The 11832-nt window shown below is 42.2% G+C and overlaps 1 protein-coding gene across 10 annotated transcripts in view; it reads left to right on the top strand.

Annotated features, from left to right (window-relative positions):
• The window catches only part of HERC2 (HECT and RLD domain containing E3 ubiquitin protein ligase 2), a 102868-nt gene that overhangs the window by 37999 nt on the left and 53037 nt on the right, over nucleotides 1–11832 (top strand). For 8 of the 10 annotated variants that reach the window (XM_083500678.1, XM_083500674.1, XM_083500673.1 and 5 more), the window contains exons 32-45: nucleotides 351–524; nucleotides 616–752; nucleotides 1487–1638; nucleotides 2288–2479; nucleotides 3331–3518; nucleotides 4264–4456; nucleotides 6215–6397; nucleotides 6874–7058; nucleotides 7560–7707; nucleotides 7815–8011; nucleotides 8249–8479; nucleotides 8940–9075; nucleotides 9997–10140; nucleotides 11059–11201. In XM_083500678.1, coding sequence (XP_083356804.1) covers nucleotides 351–524; nucleotides 616–752; nucleotides 1487–1638; nucleotides 2288–2479; nucleotides 3331–3518; nucleotides 4264–4456; nucleotides 6215–6397; nucleotides 6874–7058; nucleotides 7560–7707; nucleotides 7815–8011; nucleotides 8249–8479; nucleotides 8940–9075; nucleotides 9997–10140; nucleotides 11059–11201 — 2403 coding nt within the window. The remainder of the gene's footprint in view (nucleotides 1–350; nucleotides 525–615; nucleotides 753–1486; nucleotides 1639–2287; nucleotides 2480–3330; nucleotides 3519–4263; nucleotides 4457–6214; nucleotides 6398–6873; nucleotides 7059–7559; nucleotides 7708–7814; nucleotides 8012–8248; nucleotides 8480–8939; nucleotides 9076–9996; nucleotides 10141–11058; nucleotides 11202–11832) is intronic. The other 2 variants (XM_083500681.1, XM_083500676.1) reach the window with 1 other exon arrangement.

The following is an 11832-nucleotide window of genomic DNA, read 5'->3' as shown; positions in this document are numbered from 1 at the left end:
CAGTCACACAGAGAGGATCTCTAGTTGGGTGTTTAAGTGAACTGGCTCCAAGTCTTGGATGAACTTCCTTTGTGTCATAAATGTAGATTTTAAATGTCAGCATTGGCCTTCCTTTGTAGCTAAAGGTAATTCCTTCTACCTGTTGAATTCTACCTTTTTAAGTTAAAAAGTGTCGCACATGAATAAATGCGGTGTACTTAATAGGTCACATTTGTAAAACCTTTCTTGGTCGTAGAACTTAGTGCTCTAATTTTTTCTATATTAACGTGCCACTATAGGGCAAGCACTATTTTCAGTCTGATTTCTTAGGTTATTAATTCAAGTGTAAATGTGCATTTTGTTTTTTCTAGGATAAATGGCAGCCGCTGATCAACACAGTTACGGGTGTTCACAAATACAAATGGCTGAAACAGAACGTCCAGGGCTTATATCCCCAGTCTGCTCTTCTCAATACCATAGTTGAATTTGCTTTAAAAGAAGAGCCCATTGATGTTGAAAAAATGCGGAAGTGCTTACTAAAGCAGGTAAGACATGGCTCGCTTCATATGGCGGGGCCTTGCTGCGTAAAGCTCTTACATAGATAAATCTTTACCTCCTTTCTCTCTTGTTTTGTAGCTGGAAAGAGCCGAGGTTCGTTTAGAGGGCATTGATACAATCCTAAAGCTGGCAACCAAGAGTTTCCTGTTGCCTTCTGCACAATACGCTATGTTCTGTGGATGGCAAAGACTTATTCCGGAAGGAACCAACATTGGGTAATTTTCATTCTCCCTTGCATCTCACACTTTTGCTTCTTCATACCTAATCTGGCTCTTTGTTGTGCTGTTTAGGTGAAACATAGGGGTTTCACAGGGGGACCTTGGGAACTTTGACGGTGAACGAAAGCTCCAGTATGGCGCAGGTGGAGCACTAGGTGATGATGTTCATGGTCCTGGTGTTGCATTTATGTGTCATAGGAGCACCTTGTTTCTTATAGTAGCAGTGGTGGGAAGCCTTCAGCCTGCCAGGCGCCCCCCATTTGGCCTGCATTGTATTTTGGCTCAAACTATAGCCACTTGCCCATCACTTTGACATCATATAATGTCAGGCGCAGGACAGGTAAAGCCGCAGCACCAAATTCCAAAGTAAGAGTCTGCACCCCCACTTCTTCCTTTGCAGTTGCGGGTTAAATTTGAATCGCCAGATGTCATATGACATTAGGGGCAGCTGCATGCAGAGTGGTCCAGATCTGGGTTCAGCCCCCTGTCCAGATCCCACCCTTCTCCTTGAGCTAATGCAAATGTGTACTGGGAAAGTCTTGCAAAGGCACAGAAGGTGGGGTTCTGAGAGGGTTTAAACAGCAGGTGGGCAGCTTTTTCTGGCTTGCGTGTGGCCCCCAACACTGTTGTCGCACTTTGCAGCAGTATCTGCTTGTGATGCAAAATAGGTGTTAAGGTAGGTTACTATTCTGAAAACACTGGAAATCATGGCTTGCTTGTTATCCACATAGGGAACCCTTAACAGACTGCTTAAAGGATGTGGATCTGATTCCGCCCTTCAATCGTATGCTCCTGGAAGTTACTTTTGGGAAGTTGTACTCATGGGCTATTCAGAACGTTCGGAACATCTTGCTTGATGCTAACAACAGGTTCAAAGAACTAGGTTAGTATTACCGATACTCTTCTGTAATTTAAAATAAAAAATAAAAATTCCAATTTGTTTACTTTTCTTTTGTGTCTGTTAGTTGGGTGCAAGTTGTTGAATTTCCACCAAGTTTCAAAAGTATTTTTTGCACATCTTGCAGCCACCAAATCATGCCTGTGTATTTGATGCTCCTTTCTCTCCCTAACCACCTATCCAAAGCTGGCTGTGGGACATGGCATATTCAGGGATGTTTTACGGTTGTACTTACGCTCTTCCATGTTGCTTCTGGGGAGTTTAATTTCTTTGGAGGAAGATGGAAGGAAGTGAGCCCTCTCTTCTGAGCTGCACGTTCTGGGTAGTACTTGTAGCTTTGGCTCATAATCTCATTCCTCCTTTGAAGATTTGGCTATCAAACAAATCTTGTGAGTGGCCATACATCCAGTGAAATGTGGTTTTGTATTTGCAAACCTTACTTAGATGAAGTGCTGTCAGGTGACTCTGTTCTTTCCTTGGAGAGCCTGCTGGGAACGTCTGAAAACAGAGGCAACTTAACTAGTAAACCAGTTCCAGAAGTAAACTAACAGTCATCTCAAGGTCGTTTACTTGAGCCGATAAGCAGCCATTGCCTTGCTTGTGTCTGTTAAAATATATCCTATTTCTCTGCTAGGAATCCAACCTGTTCCTCTGCAAACCATTACCAATGAGAACCCTGCGGGACCAAGCCTTGGGACTATTCCACAAGCACGTTTCTTATTGGTCATGCTTAACATGCTAACCCTACAGCATGGCGCAAACACCATGAACCTTCTTCTCAATTCTGGCATGTTGGCACTGACGCAAACCACGTTGCGACTGATAGGTACGTTTGCTACTTGGGAAAGACCCATCTTACCTGTCAATTCACTGTTGGGAATAGAATGTTTGGTCTGCTTTAGAACCCTTAGAATATTTCCTACCGGAGGTGGTCTTGTAGTAAGGTTAAAGCTTACTGGGAAATGATTGAAAAGGATGTTCAAAATACCTTTTGTAAAAAAACCCCAGAAGCTTTTCTTTTGGGATTTATAGGGACAGAACTATGTAAATTGTATAGAAACTTATTCATGTATGCTACTACAGCAGCAAGAATGCTACTTGCCCAAAGGTGGAAAGAAGCAGAAGTCCCAGTAAAGAAAGAATGGATACAAAAACTTATGGAAATGGCGAAACTTATCGGAATAAGACAGCAAGATAACAAACTTTTTGTAAAAGAATATGGAAATGGTTTATAGAATATTTACAGACAAATTGCAAACAGATGAAAACATTAGCAGGATTATTGTAATAACTTGCAGTTTCATAAAAGTATATATTTGAAGTAGATCATTAAACGAGAAAATTAAATGAATTTTGATATGCAGAAGATATTAAAAAGTAAATTTAAGGAACTGCAGAAAGGAGGAGGGGGGAAAGGAAGTCAAACTTAGAAATGTTAAATTGATTGTAAAACTAGTGAAATGTATAAACTTGAAAAGTATAAACAAAACCTTTAAAAAAATAATTAAAAAATAGAATATTTCCTACCGCTGAACTATGCCTCTTTGGCTTTGCACACTGAACAAAAGTATTACATTATTGTGGAGACTGCTTTGGAAAGCTGGAATGAGTTACTACTTTTGATATTAGTTATCTCTTAACGGCTGCAAGATCTCAAGATACCTCTCATTAAATTAGGGCCTAGTTCGGACAACGTCGAGGAAGATATGCTTGCTTCGTCCCGTGGTGTTTCTGCTACAGTCCTAGAAGAGTCCCGGAAGGAGACCACTCCAGTTCAACTTCCTGTATCAGGGCCAGAGTTGGCAGCCATGATGAAGATTGGCACCAGAGTGATGAGGGGGGTGGACTGGAAGTGGGGAGATCAGGTACTGCTTGCCTATGTCTGCCATATTTGCTGGATTTCAGTTCACTCTATGATCTTAATTACCGTATTTTTCGCTCTATAGGACGCACTTTTCCCCCTCTAAAAATGAAGGGGAAAAGTGTGTGCGTCCTATGGAGCGAATGCAGGCTTTTGCTGAAGCCTGGAGAAGCCGCAAGCCTGTGGACAGCTGCCTGCAGCCCGAAGTCCGGGGAGCGCGTCGCTGTGCACCCCGGGCTTAGGGCAGCTATCCGCAAGCCTGCGGAGCCCGGCGGAAGTTCCCCACCGCCCTGCGGAGGCTTGAAAGGCTGTCCCTGAAGCCAAAACAGTGAGACGGGGTGCTGCGCAGCCCTCCGCCTCGCTGTTCTAGCTTCGGGATGGCTGCGCAAAGCCTCCACAGGGCGGCGGGGTGAAGGCACCTTACCGCCCTGCGGAGGCTTGAAAGGCTGTCCCTGCAGCTGCGCTCCAAAGGCTTCAGGGATCTTTGAGGTTGGCGGTGGGGGAAAGCAGCGCTTCCCCCCACCGACAGCCCCACAAGCTCGGGGGGCAACGGCAAGGCTGCGCACAGCCTTTGCGCTGTTCCCCGACCTGCTCTTGAACGCACCTTGTTTTTGAGGGGGAGAACAAGAAAAAAAATCCCCCCCCCTGTTCTCCCCCTCCTATGTTCCGGTGCGTCCTATAGAGTGAAAAATACGGTATTGGCCATATGTTTTTAAACTTTCCTGTATTACTGCTGCTTTTCCCTTCAGGATGGCCCTCCTCCAGGCTTGGGGCGCGTGATTGGAGAATTGGGTGAAGACGGCTGGATTCGAGTTCAGTGGGATACTGGCAGCACCAATTCTTACAGGATGGGGAAAGAGGGAAAATACGACCTCAAGCTGGCTGAGCCCCCACCTGCTTCTCAGCCTACAACAGAAGACTCGGACACAGAGGATGATTCTGGTAAGGGGTTTTTCTGCTGAACAAGTGGTAATGTAGCTACCAAGCAGTAAGTGGTTTGAACAAATAGGCCTTGTTCTACTCTCACCTCGTTTTTCAAGAAAGATATCCAACTAATTTAGAGAAGCCAGACACTTGCTGGTTCCGTAGTTATAGGTATTCCTAGAGTATGCATTCTCCTCTTCCAATCATTAGACCTAAGGGATGTAGCCTAGCTATTCTGGATATTGACATTATAAGAGTGGAAGGGGCAACCCAGCCAGATGGGTAGGGTTTAAATAATAACATTATTATTATTATTATTATTATTATTATTATTATTATTAGCCTCCTTTTAACTTTCTGAACTTTCTAACATTGCTCCAGCTGCTGGGAACAGAATGTAGGGTTTAATTTATTTTGGGTGAATTTCACTTCCAGTGCTGGTATTTGAGTGGCATGTTGGTATACAGTAGCACCACCACTAGCATTCAGTTAACCCATGCAATTTCAACCTAGCTCTGTTGAAATCTTGCAGATTAATTGCACACAAGGCGGAGAGCTCAAAAAGCTGCTTTTGCACTGGGTGTTCCTGGTGCTCAAAGAGCTTTTAACCACTTAGGCTGGCTTACCAAGCTCTGGAAAGCTCTCGTGAGAACTTGTAGAAATGTGGACAGCCCTGCAACATCTTGCGAGAGAACATTCCAGAACTCAGTAAGCTCTTAAAAGCTCTCCGCCTTGCTTGGAAGGTAAGGATGGCTGTGTGGTAGCGGTTCGGGTATATGCATTTCTATGTATGCATGTCATCCCCGCAATGTAAACCTCCACTCAATACTGTAATATTAGTCCAGTTATGATTTTTCCTCATCGTGCCATTCTGAAGCTGTGGAAGATTAATTTGCCTGGGAAAACAACATTAAATTGGATATTTCCAATTTCTCTCTTTTTTTTACCGGTTTGTCCAAGGTTAAGGAAATTCTGGCATTTTTTAAAATACTTGTAGGTTTAAAGTGAAAGTCAATATCCAGGGGTGTCTGTCCACCAGTGGAACAGGCACAATTAGTGGAATGGATTCTCTTCTCCATCTTCAGCCTGTTGTGTGCGCCTTCCAAATATGGGTTGGGGGACGACGACGACCCTCTAGAACAGATTTGGGAGCAATAGGGTAGGGCCATACTGGGAGGGAGGGAGAGAAAAGGGAATCCCTGAGCTGAAATCACCTTGCACAGTGCTTGCTGTCACCCAGTGTTGTTGTTGTTTAGTCGTTTAGTTGTGTCCAACTCTTCATGACCCCATGGACCAGAGCATGCCAGGCACTCCTATCTTCCACTGCCTCCTGCAGTTTGGTCAAACTCATGCTGGCAGCTTTGAGAACACTGTTCAGCCATCTCGTCCTCTGTCGTCCCCTTCTCCTTGTGCCCGCCATCTTTCCCAACATCAGGGTCTTTTCCAGGGAGTCTTCTCATGAGGTGTCCAGAGTATTGGAGCCTCAGCTTCAGGATCTGTCCTTCCAGTGAGCACTCAGAGCTGATTTCCTTCAGAATGGAGAGGTTTGATCTTCTTGCAGTCCATGGGACTCTCAAGAGCCTCCTCCAGCACCATAATTCAAAAGCATCAATTCTTCGGTGATCAGCCTTCTTTATGGTCCAGCTCTCACTTCCACACATCACTAGTCACCCAACGTTAGGAGACCTGAATTAATTCGCTTGTGAAAATAAGGAGCTTGCAACGGAGCGCATCAATTTCATTGTCTTCTGTCATTTATTTTGACTCTTGTTTCAGAAGGAGAACAAGTTGAAAGAAATCTCCACCCTACTTCCATGATGCTGACAAGCACAGTGAATCTGCTGCAGACTCTCTGCCTCTCGGCTGGAGTCCATGCTGAAGTCATGCAGAACGAAGCAACAAGAACTTTGTGTGGGCTGCTGCGCATGCTAGTTGAGAGCGGGACCGTAGACAAATCAGGTAGATACCTGCACCAGATCAAAGTCTTGTTTTGTGTGCCGAGTCCTTCATCCTCATATCAGTGGCTCCTCAAGTTAGAATGATTTGCCTCATTCCATATCTGCAGCAGTGCATTTAAAAAAAGTATATTTAAAAGAGCTTCACCATTTTTTAACAGAGCAAACAGGCCTTTGTTGCAGAGCGATTTTAGGTGCTTTGCATTCTCCTGTGTTTTGTTGTTTTCCTTAGGTTTTCATAGTTATCCTGTTGTGTTCAACTAAAACAGGCAAAAGTACATGATATTGCACATGCTTTCTGACGCTGATAAATAAAACGAGCTATCATTCTATTCTGCAACATGAAAACTGTTTATTCTAAAAAGCCGGTTTAACTTTGGGTGCTTTGAGGCAAATAATTCAGGTCTAAATGCACAAATGTAGTACTTTTAGGCAACTAAGAGCACTTAAGAGTGTTTCTTTTTTTTAAATAAATTCCAGCTTCTGTACCAAATACATTGGTTTATAAAGAACAGCACAGGAGCTGGTGTTCACTGGGATTCATCCGAAGTATAGCCCTCATGCCTCAGATGTGCAGCACTCTGAGTACGTCGCAATGGATAACTCTTCTAATGAAAATCGTCGAGGGACATGAATCGTTCACTGCTGCATCTCTACAACGACAGGTAATGCCTTTCACTGCTGGAGGTATCCAGTGGGGTTTTTAACCCGCCACAGCTGAGTCATAATAGAGTTTGAAAGCCACATTTCTTATTTGTGGCTCGATTCAAGATCAGGCACCTTTCTCTTGAAAGCGATGAAGCAGGAAGAAGACGCAGAACGGTTTCGTTGCTGCATTTTGCCTAGATGCGAAAGAGGAAGTGGAAATGTGGTTAGTTGGGTCCCTAGCAGGGGATTATAACCCCCCCCCCCGTTGACATTAGGCAGTTATTTACAGTTTATATACATAACAGTACAGCTTACATACCTAAAGTCTTTATTAAAAATCATTTTGAATTGTAACACATGAGTAAATGTCTCCATGTTTTTTAGAAAGAGGAGCATTGGTGGTTATTTTGTGCAAGGAGGCATAAGAGTATCTTCCTACTTGCAGAATTAAGTGTTTTTTTCCTAGTAGCTTGAGAGACTTCTTTAAAATAGGTATATTTTCTCCTTTCATCTTTTAGATCCTTGCAGTGCACTTACTACAAGCAGTCCTTCCTTCCTGGGATAAAAGCGAAAGGTCAAGGGATATGAAATTCCTAGTGGAAAAATTGTTTGGTTTCCTTGGCTGCCTGCTTACCACTTGTTCTTCAGATATCCCACTGCTCAGAGGTAGGAGAATATTATGCCTTCAGTGTTGTATTCTTATGTTTTTAACCATATTGATGTCTGTCTATGAGTTTTCCTCTTTTCCAATTTATCCTTTTTTTTTTTGGCAGAGTCTACTCTGAGGAGGAGGAAGGCAAGGCCTCAGGCCTCTCTCACGGCCACTCACAGCAGTACTTTGGCAGAGGAGATAGTGGCACTGCTGAGGACATTGCATTCACTGAGCCAGTGGAATGGACTCATAAACAAGTACATCAACTCTCAGCTAACCTCCATCACCCACATCTTTGCAGGAAAACAGTCAGAAGGGGTAGTTCCCGCATCTTAAAATCAACTCATTTTTGTTTAAAATCTAGTAATCGTTAATGGATTCTGTCAAACTATTTAAAAGCTGTGATATATTTTTTGTGAAGTGATTGCCTTCTTAAATGTAAAATTGGCTGCAATATCAAATATTATTGCATGTTGTTTTTCTTGAACTGTGAATATTTTCCAAGGGGAAGTCCTTGCTTCATTTTCATTGTGGCTGTTCTCTTTTTTTTCCTAGGCTGTTTTGGAAGACTTCTTTCCTGACGCTGAGAATCCAGAAGTGGGAGGCTTGATGGCTGTCCTGGCCGTCATTGGCGGAATAGATAGTCGCTTGCGGCTAGGTGGCCAAGTCATCCATGATGAATTTGGAGAAGGCACAGTGACACGAATCACCCCGAAAGGAAAAATCACAGTGCAGTTTTATGACATGAGAACCTGTAGAGTCTGTCCCCTCAGTCAGCTAAAACCAGTAAGTGTATTAAAGTGATGCCTTGCTTAAGGTGTAAGCTGAGTGCGATGCATTATACGTGGACTGTTGGTTTGTTTGTTTTGGGAAATATTCTGATATTCTCCTGGCTGACGAGCAGCAATTTGAGCATCCCAAAAAAGCTGATATTTTTCTTTCAAGTGCCATGCACCACTGCTCAGATAAGGTAATATGTTACCAATATTTCAGCAGCTCTTGTACAAGTCACCTTCAGTTCCACATCTTTTGGGTAGAACTTTTCTGTTTGCTTTACCTCACTGTTGTTTCACCCTGGGAAAGGAAATTTTGACAGCCCCTTCTGCATTGGTCTAGGAGCGCTTCTGCCTTTTACAAGCATTCGGAGAAGGGAGGGAATTCTCTCAGGTTGGAAGCAAAGAAATGGAACACAACTTACAAGGAATTTATACTAAAATATATATTTAAAATGTCTGTTTGTCTATAGCTCCCGGTCATTCCTTTTAATGTCAATAATTTGCCATTCACTGAACCAATGCTGTCTGTCTGGGCTCAGCTGGTGAACTTGGCTGGAAGTAAAGTTGAAAAACACAGAATAAAGACTCCAAATCAGGGTGTTTCGGGTATGTTTTTCTTGATTTATAAATACTGTGCTCACTCTAAAAGGACGCTACTCTTAAACAGATGATGTCAAAGTGTGTTGATTTGAAGAATGTTTCTTAATTGGTAGGTTTTTTATGTTTAATTTTATCCCCATTGTACCTTTATTGTGCACCACTTGGAGACTTGAAAACATCTGTTTTCAGTCAGTAGAGCCATAAGTTTGTATGCTGAAGGATAAGAATGCATGGAAGAAGTGAGCGGCATTAATGATGAATATATAAAACTAACACTGGGACTAAAGCAGTAGTGCCTCTTGGATATGATAAAAATACAGTTCAGTATTTATTTTTTCTGTTTCTTCATAACTTCAAGCTTTATTTTAACTGTGTATTAAAACATAAAGAATTTCTACTAATAAGCATTCCAGTAGGAATGGGAAGAAACAAAAAAGCACTGTGGTCTTTAAATGAACAGTGTAATTTGTGAGTTTTAGGGCTGTACACTCCAACCCAGTGGTCCAACCTGACCTGGGGAACACTTGACTTGGTCCCAAGTCAATTGGGTGTGGGTGTGTGAGAGAGAGTGAAGCCATGCCAAAGCCATGTTTCGGTCTACCATCTTGATTCAAAATGGTGGCCAGCATCCAAATGCCAACCAAGACTGCTGCCCGCACCTTGGGAATGATATATTGAGAGCTGGCAGAAACTATGCCCCCAAATAGGCAAAGCCATGTTTCAGTCCACCATCTTTGATTCAAAATGCTGCCCGGTGTCCAAACACCAATGAAGTCTGCTTCCCCCACATCGAGAACCCTTGTGCAGAGTTTGGTGATGTTATCTCAAGAGCAGACAGACAGACAAACCACTTTCCAAAATAGATATTTGTAGATCAATTCTTCCTATTTATTTTGCTAAGAAATGCCTATCATATGTTTTGGACAGGCCAAATAGACTTGGATCTGCTCAGATGCCAGCAGTTAAAACTGTACATACTAAAAGCAGGTCGAGCTCTGCTTTCTCACCAGGATAAATTAAGACAAATCCTATCTCAGCCTGCAGTGCAAGATGGTGGCTCACTTCCCACAGGTAATAATATTCTGCTTGATTACAAGGTTGATAAAGATTCTCTTACTTTTTTCTACTGTTGAAGTAAGTAGACGAACAGAGGAAAGGACCGGTTCTTATCTGTGTTTTGTTTTTGTGCATGATTGTCTTGACTTACTGTGAGTTCCTTTCTGGCAGGACATACATGGGTTTTTTTTTTAATGTTGAAAGTCAAAAAGGTGAAAGGAGAAATATTTTCTGTCTGTAACAAGCAATTTCTTCCCAACAGTAATGTTCTCTATGTATTTTCATATGGTTTAATAATTGCATCTGAAAGCAGATACCCTGAAAGGATAGAGCAATAAAGAGACCAATGCAGGGCCCATTTTACTTCTAGGGAACTGATATTCTTGTGTTTTATGTGGAGAGTATCCAGCAATGAGTTACCCTGTTCCACTGAAACTAGGAAATTAATACGTCTTCAAGAAATCCGATACTTACCCAATGTTAGTGATGATTGTCTCATTGCCTGTTAATTGCCCTAGATTATTATTTTTTTAAAAAATAATTGAATAAAATCTCAGACGTTATAAACTCATCAGTGGTTATTTGAAATCTTCCCCAAGCTTTCGCTGTGCTTAGCAATTTCAGTCACTCTTAAGTAGATGTTATAAGCGAGTTGAAGCCCTTTTTCCATTTCAGTTTTAACATTTTTATGTAACGACATAATAAAAAGAGATAATGGTAGTTCTGGAGGTAGACATTTAAATACAAAGCATCTTCTCAGAATTCAAAGCTTCATTTTTTTGGAACAGAGAATGTGATGTACATGTTCCTTTTTTTAAAAAGAAGAGGTGTTTGCATTTGAAGTGAGACACCATTGAAAAGTAATCTGTTATTGGAAGTGTATTTCAGTTTCTGGTTGTTTCTGAAACTTAAATCCACTTTGCTTGGCTTAAGATGATGGCGTAGTGGCGTCACCTGATGTTGGAGACTTGTCTCCTGAGGGACCTCAGCCACCCATGATCCTCTTGCAACAACTGCTGACGGCAGCAACACAGCCATCACCTGTGAAGGCGATTTTTGATAAGCAAGAACTTGAGGTAAGATCTTAGGTTTTTCCCATTAAGGAGAAACAGTTACTGTTTTATTTAGATAGGCAATAATAGAATAAAAACTTTCTGCCAAGGCAATTCATAGTTTAAAGCAGTGGCTTGTAGTATAATAGGCTTTTCCTTCCTGATCATGTTTATCTCAGAGACTGCCTACTGCCTCTAATCACAGCGTCCAATGCTGGTCACAGCCTCAGACTACAAGGTTCTTGGGTCAAGCCCTAGATCTCCTGGTGCTTTGTTAGTTTGAATGTTCCACAAGACCTGGCATAAATAAATCCTATTAATGTTGTGCAGTGGTACCTCGGAAGTTGAACGGAATCTGTTCCGGAAGTCCGTTCGACTTTCAAAATGTTCAGAAACCAAGGTGCAGCTCCTGATTGGAAGCTCCGGAAGCCGCGTTGGACGTTCGGGTTCCAAAGAATGTCTAAAACTCCTGGTAGAGAACAATCTAGAGATTACACTAAGGGTAGCCAAATTCTGAGCGACTGCCATAAAACTTAGGGAACAAGCTGTACTACCAAAATGATTAAGGTTTTAAGTGATAATTTTAGGTTATATTTTAGTGATCAAGATTTAATATATATTTTTAACTGCCGCTATACAGTGGTACTTCGGGTTA

This window comes from Podarcis liolepis (genome assembly GCF_965112155.1).
Source record: "Podarcis liolepis genome assembly, chromosome: 4".
Lineage (NCBI taxonomy): Eukaryota > Metazoa > Chordata > Lepidosauria > Squamata > Lacertidae > Podarcis > Podarcis liolepis.
This window is presented reverse-complemented; position numbering and strand designations above follow the sequence as displayed.